This window comes from Silene latifolia, chromosome 7 (genome assembly GCF_048544455.1).
Source record: "Silene latifolia isolate original U9 population chromosome 7, ASM4854445v1, whole genome shotgun sequence".
NCBI classification, from domain to species: domain Eukaryota; kingdom Viridiplantae; phylum Streptophyta; class Magnoliopsida; order Caryophyllales; family Caryophyllaceae; genus Silene; species Silene latifolia.
This window is the reverse complement of record NC_133532.1, coordinates 6,548,206-6,562,284: the sequence shown is the minus strand read 5'-3', so window position 1 is coordinate 6,562,284 and position 14,079 is coordinate 6,548,206. Positions and strand designations below refer to the sequence as shown.

Sequence of the window (14,079 nt, the reverse complement as noted above, 5' to 3'; positions counted from 1 at the left end):
TAGCTTCCACCACTTGATTCGTGCCTCGCCGATTATCTTTCTCTTCCTCAAGTCTCTCTTACCCCGAAAATCAAGCACCACTAGTCTATGTTGTGTTGCGGCACTTTCCCCGGGTATGACCTTGCAATCGGTGTACTCTTTCCTCCACACATTCCTTTCCAAAAGGAAGTCAATTTGACTAGCATTTCCTCCACTCATATACGTCACCAAATGAGAATGTCTTTTCTCGAACCAAGTGTTCATTACACCCAAGTCATATGCCAAAGCAAAATCTAATATGTCACTTCCCGCTTCATTTCTCTCCTCGAACCCAAAACCCCCATGAATGTTCTCGAAGCCAACTCGACTAGTACCCACATGCCCATTGAGGTCACCACCAATAATCAATTTCTCTCCAATAGGGACTCGTTCTACAACCTCTTCCAGATCTTCCCAAAAGGCTCGTCGAAAAGAAGCATCCAAACCTACTTGAGGTGCGTAAGCACTTATAACAGTCACCACCACTAACTCCTCTGGTAATCCGCTCAGCCTATCTACGCCATTGTTATTCTTCACCATCTTTCTTGTTTCCAGTTTTTGGGGCTTTAGGTTTTCTCTGCTCTTACTCATTACTCATTAGTTAATACGGCACACGTTAGAAAAACTCATACTCCCTCCCATTTATTATAATCTTCCCATTTTGTTTTGGCACAATACTTTAGGAAAAGTATTAAAATAGGAGTAAAAGAGTTGTGTGGGGTTGGTGATAGAAGAGAGTGATGAATTATTAGTAGTTAAATAAAGAATTGTGGGGTCAAAACATAAAGGAAAGTAATAAAATAGGAGTAAAAGAGTTGTGTGGGGTTTGGTGATAGGAGAGAGGAATGAATAAAATAAGAGTAAAAGTTTCTAAAAATAGAAAGGGAAACATTAGTTGAATAATCCGTTTCGGGAAAGAGGGAACATTATAGTACTGGGAGGGAGTATTATATTATAGAGAGAATCTGGATCATATACAAACTAGTTTTCCTAATTACGGAATATATATATAGAGAGAGAATCTGGATTCTATAGAAACTACGAGTATTGTTTTGGTAACTTGTTAATCCTAATTACGGAATATGGCTTTTTAACTGTAATGCGACTAAATGCGCGTTTATATTGACCAAAAAAAATATTTTTGTCCAAAAAAAAAGAAAAAAAAAACTGTATATATACTCTGTATATATAGAGCAGTAAGTGGATTATACATCCGATGTATTACCACCAATTGCTTAGTTTTTGAGCATTACGATAAAAATTTTGAGTTTTATTTTAAAGTTTATGAGTTTTACTATAAAGTTTCTGAGTTCATTGAATTAGACATTAAGCTCAAAAAGTTACAATATAACTCAAAAACATTACATATAAGCTCAGTTAAATTTGAGTTTGACGGAAAAAAAATTAAAATGTAACTTATAAACTTTAAAAAGCTCAGGAAAAATACACATAAGCTCAAAAACTAATGAGGTCTGAGGTAGTACATCCGATATATGTTCCTATTTCTCTATATAGAGAGAATCAGGATCCTATACGAACTAGTGTTTTGGTAACTTTGTTAATCCTATTTACCCAATATATATTGTTGCCAAAAAAAAGAAAAAAAAATTACCGAATATAGCTTTTCAAGTAGTATATAGAAAGAGAATCTGAATCCTATACAAATTCTAATTACAGAATGACAAATTCTCATTTTAGCCGGGCTTTTTCGTCTTCAAGTCTGAAATGAAGACGGAGAAAATGTGACTGTTTTAAAATAAAATTAGAACAAGATGGGCAACACCATCCTCCTCCCACAACCCAAATTCTGAACACCCAAAATGCTCATAATTTGAGACAGGCAAAACAATGGCTACAACTACAACAACATCAACAATTCCATTACCAAATCTTGTTAACATAAACAAACCAAAACACATAGTTTCATGTTATTATCAAATTAAAATCCCAAGAAATCATACATTTCAACCACTCATTTCACCTATAACCTTATCCAAACAAAACTTATCTTACCCTTTTCAAAACCCTCTTCAAAAACACACTCATTTTAGAGTTTCAGCTGTTACTGATACTACTACTACTACTACTACTGAAGATGTTGCATCTGAAATAGTGTCTGCCACTTCTAATGGTGATGATGGTGTTTCTACAATTATTTCTGCTCTTTTATTCATTGCCTTTGTTGCACTCTCCATCCTCACTATTGGGGTATAACTCTTTCTTGCATTTTCATTTTTGTTAGTTTTGACGGAATTTAAACCCGCGTCATGAGTATCACCCCTCACGACTTTACCAGCTAAGTTGGCTGACATCTGCATTTCAGAGTAATTCAGTTGTTAACTATAGACCCGGGATTGGGTGGGAATTTGGTTAGAGGCACTCGGGTAATATTGTTGTCGATTTTGTGTAGGTTGTGTACATTGGGGTGACAGATTTCCTGCAGAAAAGGGAGAAGGATAGATTTGAGAAAGAAGAGGAAGCTAAGAAGAAAAAGAAGAGTGGTAAGAAGAAAGTTGGTGTTAGAGCTAGAGGAGGTCCTAGAGGATTTGGCCAAAAGATTGATGATGATTTTGATTTTGAAGATTAATTTTTCACTTTTTTTCGGTATGAATTTGTTTCGACAAATTTTGAAGTTTCAAATGTTGCAGTAGTAAGAATGTTACCTGTGGAAATTAAAAATATTTGTTCAGAATATGATATCGAGACATCTGATATTATATCAGTAAGAATAAGCATGGTAGGATCAACATTGTGCGAAATAGTGAAGTAAAGGAAAGGAAAAAGCTGCAATGGTGCTCTGATAGTGAAGAAACAAGTGCTTCATTTCATAAGAAAGAAAAGCAAAAGGAAATACAAGGAAAATTTAGGAGCTTTCTACCTAGATAAGCAACAGCTCTAGACAAAGCCACATTTGTACAGTCACGATCGCTAGACGAAGCACAAAAAAGAGAGCCTAAACCCCTCCTCAGCATTCAATAAATTTATACACCTTCTAAGCTCATCTTTTATCTCTGCAGGAGCTATAAACCATATATTTCACATTCTGCAGCTCGAGCTCGCCTCATTCTTCTATGTATAGCCTTTAAAACCTACAAAATGTACAGTTCTGTGTACATCGCGACATCTTTTATTTCAGAGCTCCTTTACTGATTCCTGGGACTCCCAGGATCATGGAGTGATGGCTCTAGATCTTACAAAAAAAGAGAAAAGGGGAAACTAAAAAAACAAAAGCGGTCTTCAAGAGATGAAGCCCTCGGGTAGGCTTCTGTCAGCTATACAACTCTGATTCTATCCCGTCTATGCAGGTTGCGCAGTCTGCACCGCGATTCTCCTTTCTGCACACATATTGTACCAGTTTCAATTAAGATTTGATACAAAATCAAATTTCACCTTCAGCATAACAGTTACACATTTGAATACTCGTAGTCTGTAGTCGATACATAACAAATTGCATCTGACCAAAAAGAAAACATAGAAAAAAATCCTAAACCCGACAAACAGGTCCTTCAACTCGGGTCATTCTTTGCTCATGCCTACAAAGGTTTTTGTTTGAATTAGCCGTTTTGGGAATTTGAATGTGAGTTGTGTCTGATTTTGGGTTCGGATTTGTTTGATTCATTTGTTCACTGGGTTAAGAAGTATGAAATTTGGATTTTGGTGTTAGATAAATCACGAGTTTCGTAAAATAGCTTAGTAAGACAGGATACATACTCATTCCGAATAGTTTCAAGCAAGTTTGAGAAACATACATAGAATACAGAAATAAGATAGCCAGGAGCAAACTATACCTCCAGCAGCAACAAGCTTCTCAACACGTGCAACAATATGCTTGCCGTAAGTGTATTTCTTGAGGGCGTTCAGATGAACCTTAATCCGTGATAGGATGTGCTCCCTGTGTTGATCACTGCATGTTTCCAAAACCTTCTGTACAACGTAATTAGCAAATTGGTCTTTCATCATCGCCTGGATTAGCAGGAAAAAAAAAGGATATTAAGGAAATAGTAAAGGATGCATTAAGAAGAATATAGTATTTCTAGCAACAGAGGTACATTAAATTATACCTACTTAAAGAACTGTCAACTTGGTAAACATATAACAGAACCTGCAGCAAATTGTACACACTTTGCGATAGAGTTTTAGGGAAATAAAAGGAGGTTGGGAGTCGTGGGCATTTGAAACAAGAAAAAAAATGCATACATCCTACTCGAAATGCATACAACTATACAACACACTGAAACATAGGGAATGGAAAAAAGAAGACCAAAAGTCAATAACTGCCATAAACCACCGCCACCACCTCTACCGTGCCTACAGCTTCTCAGCCAACACGCCGGCACCTCCCTCGTCGGCCACCATCTCCCCACCATCAGGCTCACTCCTCCTTCGAACTCACCATCCCCAAAACCCCTAAACACCACAACACCAAAAAAGACCCTCCCATCCCACCAAAACACCAGTACATAATTTAAACCATTGCCACAAACATCAGTACATTCAGGGGTGAATCCACCTTATAGAATGGTGATGCGTTTTTACTCCGTATTAATTGTCTGTACTCCTGTACCATTTTCTGCCTACAACAATTTGAGCAGAGTAAAAAAAGCTGTCCCTGCACTTTATTTCATTACTACTTTTCTTGAATTTGACTCCTAATATTCCACTTTCCATATGAGAAATAATTACCCCTTTGTTTTACCCTCACAGAATTAATTATTAATCTCGGTTTACACTAATTAGTTTTATTAGCATTTAATGATTGGTTATTTGTGTCCTTAACTTTTACATTAACTTGTTTGTTTATTTCACTAATTGTGTGAGACGGTGGTGTAAGACGATCCCATTGAGTTTATTAACATAAAAAAAATCTCTTTTACAAAAGTGAACCGTCTTACTATATAAATTCTTTGTTTAATTAGTTTACGTTTCATTGTGATAATCTATCGGAACGATAAAACATGAATTTTTCAATAAATCTTAATGTTTTCTGTTTCCATTAATACAAAGTAGAATCACGTGTTCTCTTTACACTCGTGATTATCGAAAACGTAAAATTTATAAAAAGAAAAAAATGTAAAAGTTTTGCTACACCAAAACAAATTTCCTGGGTACGCCCCCGAGTACATTACACACTTAAAGCAATAAATACTTCATATTTTAAATCAATAGACGCGCATTATACTCATATCTTAACTTTAAGATAACATCCCATATCCGACGCATGTCCCAAGTCTGTCTAACTACCATTCGTTGGACGTAATCATCCATATACTGTAAACGTAGACTACTGATCTATGAAGAAGGCGTCCAAAGTACAAACAATTGCATATAAGAAGTGAGAGACAGAGAGAGGGCAGTTGACAAACCTGAAGAGGCTCATTTTCATCAGTTGTGCCAAGCATCTCGTTCACTAAAATTTCTCGTTGTTCAGCATCGGCAAAGGTCAGACATTTCTCCACAACGTTAGAAGCAAACTTCTGTTGACTCATTATGACTATCTTTCCGGCCAACTCTTTGATTATAGCGGTTCGTTCATGTGACTTTCCATGCTCGAGCACATGCTGCTCAAATATATATTTGGAAAAGATGTCATAAAAACAAGAACATGCAAAAACAAAACCGGATAATAGCAATAAAACCTTAAAATATAAGCTAGAGAACCGACTGCTTTATATCGTAAACCATTGAGACTGAACCTTATATCGTAAACCATTGAGACTGAACTGTGTGAGCTGTGTTAAGATCTGTGTGTTAAGGATGTTTTTTTTTTAGTCAATTCAAAAAAGCTGAAAACTCTGTTATAACCATCAAAATTTGTACAAGCCTTGAGCCTAAAGTCAAAAGAACGCTGGGTAGAAGGAGAACCTGAACCACATAGTTGCCATACTGATCCTGTGCTAACATGCTAACTGCTCCCAAAATCTCGTCCATAACTTTACTCTGAGTCAGGGGATCTTTGCAGTGCTCCAGAACCCTCTACAACCATCAGGTAAAAGAACGTCAAAAAATAAACAAACAAATTTTCCTGTCAAAAAGCCAATTCACCACAAATCTAAACGTAAAATGATCTCTCTAGCGTGAGTCCAACCTATAAACCTTATAATTAAATTAAACAAGAAATAAATAAAGGTTCGGGTTGGTCAGCTACAATCAGACAAACCTGAATAACACGACATCCGTACGGATGAGTAGAAAGGGTAACAACTTGATCAAAGAATGATTGAACTATGAACTGGATATGCTCTTCAGGGACACACTCAATACACTTCTGAATCACATGATTTCCATTTTGATCACGTACGCACCGCATTATATGACCATCAAGCTCTTGAACCATTCTAATCTTCTGATCAACATCTACTACTTCAATAGCCTGTTAGAAAAAAATGTAAAGAAAATTATGTTATGTTGAGGAATATGGATAGTTTAGTAAAGACAATTATGTTATGTTGAGGATTATGGATAGTTTAGTGAACCATTTGTATGAGAAGGTGTCGTAAAACAGAATATATGTTGACTAAACTAATAAAGAGAGGAGATCTTACTTTTTGAATCACACGACAACCATACATCTGCAGGCTAAGGTTCAGAACATGATTGTCAAGCTTGTTTGCAAGTTCTCTTCTCTGAGCATCCATTCCATGCTCAAAAAACTAAAATGGGGACAAACGCATTGAAATTAAAGCACAGTAATAACTAATAAGTAACTAAAATGGGGACAAACGCATTGAAATTAAAGCACAGTAATAACTAATAAGTAACAACAATAATGTTGAAATCGTGAAGACTATATACCGCTCACAATTTATTGTTTCAGAAGTGTATGCAATACATCCACACAATTGCTAACAGTGAAATCTCTGAGGTATAATAGCAAGAAAAAAGAAGATTGAAAATATCATTACCTTTTGAATCACATAGTTCCCAAAAACATCAGTCATCAAGGTAAGAGCTTGTGGATTAATTTCTTCAAACACCATGTTTTTCTCATCAACTGTAGCAGTTTCGAGTTTTTGCTGGATGAAACGACTTCCATATTGATCAGCGCTGTTCAATTTTTTAGATGATTAGACCAATGATAAAAAAAACTAATAAAAATTAAGCTCATTTTCAAGGGAGGAAAAAGGAAGTTGAATGTGGCATACCTGAACTCAACAACATGGCCTGCAATCTCTGAAAGCTCAAAGCACCTTGTCTTATTGCTCTTAAACTCTTCCAACAATGAAGAACCGAAGCCGCTATCCAAGTGCCAGGGTCCCATACCACCTCCCAAGTTTCTCATAGCAGCTGGATGGTGCATATTGAAGTCCTTATGCCTGATTGGACTGCGTGGTCCACCGGGCGAATGTGGAATAACAGGACTTGACAATGGACTTCCAAGATATCCCATTCCATACCCGTATGAGGATGCATGATTTCCATAATATCCATGACTAGACACACTGGATTTGTGTCCCATAGGACCACCAAAATGGGACTTTTGAGGGGACATTGGGGAACTTAAATATGCATTCTGAAGCAATTCCATATAATAATTATCTGGGGATTGATCACTCAGTGCAGCAATATGTGCAGCATATTCAGCTGATCTCAAGTATTGAAGATACATAGCATCTTGAAGAGATCCCTGATTCCCAACCCGGCCCGATTCCGCAGCGAAATTTTGTGCAGAACCACCCAAACCACCAGTCATTGTTCTCGAATCTAGTCCATGGACTCCCATTGCAGAAGCTGCAGCAACATTTTCAAGCAATGGGGGAAGATTATAGTTGCCAAGTTGGTTTGCCATCATGGAAGGCATACCTGAGTTCAGCGAAAACCCACTCAAGCCATGGTTTGCAAATGATGAGCCTGTTCCGTCCATATGATTATAGTGAGGTGACAGACCACCGCCGCCATTCAGAGAAGGCGGAGACAATCCTTTAGAATATGGGATCCCAGTATTAAACCCAGACTTAGGTCGCTCCACCTGAGGACTTCTCAATTCAGAAACGCCTAAATTTCCACGAGAGTGAGGAGCAGATGGCATATTATAATGCCCAGATTCAGACTTCTTCAAATATGCATGTTGCTTGCCATCCTGTTCGGTCCGTGATTGCATAAGATTTCCATTGTTAATACTACCATTTGATGTCAAATTCATACCACCTAAAGCAGCTACCAGATCGTTAGAGTCACCCATTCCCAATGCCATGCCATTGAATGAGTTGGGACTAGTGACATTCTTTTTTGCTGCTCCTGATCTTCCTTCACCAATAGGAGTAGGGCAAGGAGAGGGAACCCTAGCTATATGTTGAGGATCAGGAGTAGTGCTTCTTGACAATGAAGTACCCAAAGCAGCAGCGTAAGAAAATGAGGCTGGTGAAGCAGTATTCTGGGTGGTAGAAGAGACCTTAAATTTAGCGGCCTCGCGCCTCAAATGAGACAGCTCATCTTCAGCAGAGCCTAATGCATCCACATTTTCATCAAAAGCATTGCGACTGGCAGGCCGAGAAGGATGTCTTGAGGGAGGATTAGAACTGCCCAGGTCATTCTGGGGAGATTAAATTGCACGTGTCAGAAAAGTATGCGAAACTACAAACAAGAATGATGAGAAAAACAGTTTATAATCTGTGGACCGAGAAAACAACAAAAGGATGATAAATTAGCCAGCAGGTGCAACCAAATTCACTCAAAAGTGTATGACAATAATTCAACTTCCACTAAGAACCAGAATAGTAAACAGTGCCTCAAGGTCAGGATTCCCAAAAATGGTAGGGTAAGAGTTAGGGCTCCCTCATATGATGGAGAGAGAGAGAGAGAGGTGGTCGAATGTATGTAACTTCAATCCTATGTTAAATATGTTTCCAACTGACCCATTATGAAAGAACTGTATAGAAAAGACCGTTATTCCACCGCCATCTACAAGGTACCATAACTAACAAAATAGTGACTCTTTGTCTCTAGTGGAACTGGAAACATCAAACTTTCACAAAGAATTTAAGGCACGCTAATTCGAGAAGGTTAGAAACAATCAACATCAAATAAAATTAGAGACTTGGCGATAATGGAAATGCGTACGAATAACAATTTATAATTGCAGGGGGAAAAAAACAGTACGAGCGCTTACAATAAACAAGATACTGAGCACATAATTTCCGGCCATTATACCTGAAAAATCTCAGCAAGACTTTTCTGTTTAGCGCCAAGTCCAATACCAGGAAGACCAGGAAGCCCATCTTTACCCCAGTCGGCAGTTCCCTGGACCTTCTCTGGCTCAACCTCTCGCTCCTCTTTCTTAGAGCCGAACCCTGGAGGCATCAAAAAGGGAGACCTACCAGGCCCATTCTCAGCCCTATTAACTTTCCTCCTATCACCAATTCCACCCAACACCGAGTTCCCACCTTGCAACCTCTGGGTCAGCCTCCAATCCTCCTTCGACAACAGAGGAGGCGGTAACCTAGGGTTCAAGTTAACATTCGAGTAATAATACGATAAATATGCCGGGTCTGACCTAAGCTCATCCTCAGACACAGTCTCATTGCTATTATTACTACGAGCAAACTCCGAAAAAGCACTACCATTGCTACCATCACTAAACAGCCCACCTACAGCATTTAACGACCCCTCGACAGTCGGAGGGGCAGACCCACTCCTAAAAATACTCAGGTCACGCTCACGATCATCGCCTACACCGCCAGGTTCTTGCCCTTGCCGCCTTTGTTCCCTAAGCAACATCCCTATCTCCTTCTCCAACTCATCCCCAAATGATCCATCATTATTACCACCACCTCCACCTATCATTGGTCTCCTTCCTAATTCAGATAACATTTTCACCCACAAACCCTAAAAACCCTAATCCCCAAATATTATCAAATTAACCCTTTAAACCCTAACAACCCTAATATCACTCCAAAAATCAAAACTTTCCACACTAATATAAGATTAATCAACTAATTACAACTAAAACAACCTCCTTTTTATCAACCCTAATAACCCAAACACTAAAATATGCACATATAGTAATCAAAATTGATCAAACATCAAATTTTCAATTAGGGTTTGGTTGCAAAACTCAATTAATCAACATAAACTAAACAGAACATAAAAAAGATTGAAACTTTTTATCTGGGGTTTTGGATTTATTGATGATGATCAAACAACAGCTTCCTCCATGATTAATGCTTCTTTTTCCCAATTAATTAGGGAAAAAAACATCAAAAAATTATCTGAAAAAAGGAAAATGAAGAGTGAAAAAGAACAAAGATCAAAAAACAGAAAAAAGGGTTTTGTTTTTTTATTTTTAAATTAACAGCTAAAGATCAATACCGGCGGCTAATAAAATTTGGGGAAAAAAGGGTTTCAACAATCTGAGTTATTATAAGAAACCCCAGTTTAGGGTTTTTGCTGTTAACAAATGTTTGTTGTTGTTTTGATGGACTTTTGTTTGTTGGAAAAACAGAACAAAGATGATCAAGGACAGCTTAATTAATGTCAAAATTAATTAATTATAAATATTAATTAATTAATTTAATATTATATTAATAAAATAATTCTGACAAATATTTTTATTCGGTTTTTGGTGACTTATATATAATGGTAATATATTACGAATATAAAAATAATTAATAATAATAATTTTTTTAGAAACTTTTGCTCGAAATTTAGGATGATAAATATTTTGATTACTCTTTCCGATAACGTTTAGATTAATGAGAGTAACAGATATGGAAAAAAGTAATATTGCTTTCCAAAAATGTTTTTTATAGCAATTCTATAAAAAAAAGTTTACCTTAATATAATAGTAATAAAATAATCTCAATAAATATTTTTATTACTATTACTTTTGCGGTTTAAGTTTGGAAAGTCGTGAAATAATTTTTTTTGCAACTTTTTTGTTTCAATGTTTTAGGTTAAATAGTTTAGATAGTGTTATGGCGCTATGCTAATCGTAGGTGTACTCGTATTGCTCGCGAACGTATTGTTCACGAATTAGTTTATATGCCGGGCTTTTCTATTGGTAGGAAAATAGAAAAGGCTGTACTCCTGATAACGTTGATTTTTTTGAATCACAATGTTAATCTCGCTTTTATAAGTTCATAAAAATGAAAAAAAGTGATAATAAAGCATAATAATTAGTGGTCTGCTTTTTTAGTTTTTTGGTACACTGTTTTTTTAATCATTAAAAATTGCAAGTATAACAAAGAAAATTAATGAGAGTCCATCAAGTCCTTAAAACTTGGTGTTTCAGTTGACCAAGTGGACAACAAACTGAGCGAAAATGCAAGTGAGTGGTGTTTGTTTTTAACTTTGTCTTGTATTTACCAATTTGCCATCACAAGATTTCTAGAATGTTGAAACCAAAAAAAAAAAACTAATGCAAATGTCGTGTAACTTGAGTGTTCATGCTTAGTGAAGATAGTGACAAGTGAGTAGTATGGTTATCCTCCTCTTATTTTTTCTCTTTCATTCTATATTTTGACACATCATACTTTTCATTTATCCCACTTTCCACTATCTCCTTCCTTTCTCTCTTTGTGTCCACATCAAAGAGGATGCTACCTCTCCATCTCTTTCACCATTTAAGTATAATTTTATCTCTTATTTCCATACGAGACGGTGGGCCAAGACAAAACTAGATCTCATTTATAGAGGATGCCATCTCGAAGTTTCTTCAAAGAGGATCTGAAGTAAAAGCCCACATTGAAGGAGGACATCCTCTTAAAGACTTTCTTCATCTCATCTAAGAGGATGATCCATCCTCTTCAATTGTCTTTCTTAGTGAATTGCCATCACAAGATTTCTAGAATGTTGAAACAAAAAAAAAAACTAATGCAAATGTCGTGTAACTTGAGTGTTCATGCTTAGTGAACTAGTGACTAGTGAGTAGTGCGGGCTCCTCGACCCACGGGCGGGTTAGTGCTAAGGCGGCCCAAATTTTGGCAAGGTCGGACTTTGTTGAGTGATTCCCTTCAAAAGGCTCATCTATAGGGCAAGTTGAAGATCGGTCGGAGCTATGCTTGACCTCAACCCATCCGTTATCCTATTTTATTTTTTGTTTCCATACGAGCTACGGTTAAGAAACTAGAGTCCCGAACCAACTCGTATCTCGAAGTTTGGCAACATGGGTCGTTGATTGTAAAAGCCTGACGGGATAGGTTGGTCGCGCCGCCCGCCCCACTTTATTGTCTTGGTCTTCAGCAAGCCAACATTACGGGTTGATCCTCCACGAGTCAAACATGCATGACTTTGCCCAAAATCGAGCCCGGCCCATGCTCCGTCGAGGTTGTATTTCCTCTACCCATTTATTTTGTCCAAAAATCCTCCAAAAAAATTATGGTCCTAGTTTGGCCCCAGCCCATCCACGCCCAAGTGAAGATCTGGCATTAGCTGACCAGACACACTCCACTCGTCATTCTGCCAAGGTCGGGTTAGAATTAGTCCGACTAGGTTTGACCTAATGTGGCCACCTTATAGCCATCCGAATCCTGATAAACTTAACAATAACAACCATTAAAAACCTTGTTTAACCCAATCCAGTTAGCTAGTGTTATTACTCGAAGATTCTCTCAACATCTTTGTGGTATTAGCTAAATGACTCATGAAAATAGCTATTGTACCACATATCAACCCGACATGACACCTACTTTATAAAATAGTTTTCTCAAACCTAATAAACTAAGGTGTTGTTTGGCCTAGTTTATGTGAAATAACTTTTACTTTCTAGAATTAGTTTTTTCATAAACTACTTTTTGAAAAAATTACGGTTGTTTGGCATAACTTTTGTAAAAGTAGTTTCTTAACAAATTGATGTGTTTGCCTACTACTGCTTTTTTTTTTTAGTTTCCATAATCCTAAGAGTTTTTGGGAGAAGTAGAAGCAAAAGCATCAATTTGGTGCTTCTGTTTCTAGTTGTTTTTTATTAACTTCTGACTTTTCAAAAGTTTTAGTGAAAAAATTATAATGTTTGGCCCAACTTCTACTTTTACAATTAGAAAAGCACTTAGAAAGTTTGGCCAAACACCACCTAAATAACAACTTACATCACTTAACTCAAATCAAATAACTTGTATTAGCTAAATGACTCATGAAAATAGTTATTGTACCACATATCAACCCGATTATGACACCTGCTTTATAAAATAGTCTTCTCAAACCTAATAAAATGAATAACAATAGACTTTAAAACTTACATCACTTGACTCAAATCGAATAACTTGCATAATCTTATAATTTTCGCTGCATCTCGCATTGAATTAGCATGAAAAAGACCATACAAATACTCAAATCGAATAACTTACATTACGGCATTATAATCATATCAACCGTACATAACATGAGCCTTAAAAAGTAGTTCCAACAGAAAATCTCACTTTAGATGGATATTATTCATTTAAAGTTCTATACGGGTAAAAAATGTCACAACTTTCATAATAAGACAAACAAAAAGTGTGATGGTGGATTGTCTTATTATAAAAGTGGTGACATATTTGACCCGTCTACATCTTTAGACGGATATACCCCTTTAGACGGATATACCCGTCTACAATGAGACTAATTGTTATCCGAAACCAATAAAACATATATTAACACTAAATATTAACCGTCGTAGTCATCAACACAATGTGATAGAGCCTTAAAATATAATTATTCCAAACCTAGTAAGGGGGTGTTTGGTTCAACTCATAAAGGTATGAGGTATGAGTTTGGAATGAGCCAAACCCATACCAAGTGTTTGTTTGGCAAAAATAGAGGTTTCATACCCATACCTCAAACCCATTCAAAAATATTATTTTGATATACCCAAGGGGAAGGTGGGTAATGAGATTGAAACCCATGGATATCAAAAAAAACCAAAAACATGAAAAAACCTTAAATGGAACATTTTAAATGAATTTTTTTTTTCATTTATTTGATCAACTCTTCATTTTCATGATTTTTTAGTATCAAAAATAAATATTTTTAATGTTATATTTTAGATTTTTTCAACTTTCATGAAGTTCGATCTCATTCCATCCAAAATTAAAACAAACACATGGTATGTGGAATCAAGTTCCAAACCCATACCACCCAGGTATGATTCCT

At 36.6% G+C, this 14,079-nt stretch overlaps 2 protein-coding genes across 2 annotated transcripts; one reads left to right on the top strand and one right to left on the bottom strand.

Annotated features, from left to right (window-relative positions):
- Positions 1-1,779: 1,779 nt before the first annotated feature.
- On the top strand, positions 1,780-2,721 carry LOC141591528 (uncharacterized). The gene is made up of 2 exons (XM_074411890.1): positions 1,780-2,226; positions 2,429-2,721. Exons 1-2 carry the CDS (start codon positions 1,867-1,869, stop codon positions 2,603-2,605), a joined length of 537 nt encoding a protein of 178 aa, XP_074267991.1. The 5' UTR covers positions 1,780-1,866; the 3' UTR covers positions 2,606-2,721.
- A 101-nt stretch (positions 2,722-2,822) lies between these two features.
- On the bottom strand, positions 2,823-10,480 carry LOC141591527 (pumilio homolog 1-like). The gene is made up of 9 exons (XM_074411889.1): positions 9,166-10,480; positions 7,161-8,548; positions 6,921-7,062; positions 6,561-6,668; positions 6,176-6,388; positions 5,881-5,991; positions 5,382-5,576; positions 3,807-3,981; positions 2,823-3,353 (listed from the first exon to the last, which is right to left on the bottom strand). Exons 1-9 carry the CDS (start codon positions 9,823-9,825, stop codon positions 3,316-3,318), a joined length of 3,030 nt encoding a protein of 1,009 aa, XP_074267990.1. The 5' UTR covers positions 9,826-10,480; the 3' UTR covers positions 2,823-3,315.
- Positions 10,481-14,079: the final 3,599 nt, after the last annotated feature.

What these genes read in the sequence shown, in the direction of transcription:
- LOC141591528 (XM_074411890.1), top strand. Translation starts at nt 1,867, where the DNA reads ATGGCTACAACTACAACAACATCAACAATTCCATTACCAAATCTTGTT. An exon ending in TCTCCATCCTCACTATTGGG is followed by an intron (nt 2,227 to 2,428) that starts GTATAACTCTTT and finishes GATTTTGTGTAG; the next exon opens with GTTGTGTACATTGGGGTGAC.
- LOC141591527 (XM_074411889.1), bottom strand. Translation starts at nt 9,825, where the DNA reads ATGTTATCTGAATTAGGAAGGAGACCAATGATAGGTGGAGGTGGTGGT. An exon ending in GGCCATGTTGTTGAGTTCAG is followed by an intron (nt 7,063 to 7,160) that starts GTATGCCACATT and finishes AAAATTGAACAG; the next exon opens with CGCTGATCAATATGGAAGTC. An exon ending in GAAGCTTGTTGCTGCTGGAG is followed by an intron (nt 3,354 to 3,806) that starts GTATAGTTTGCT and finishes ATATGTGTGCAG; the next exon opens with AAAGGAGAATCGCGGTGCAG.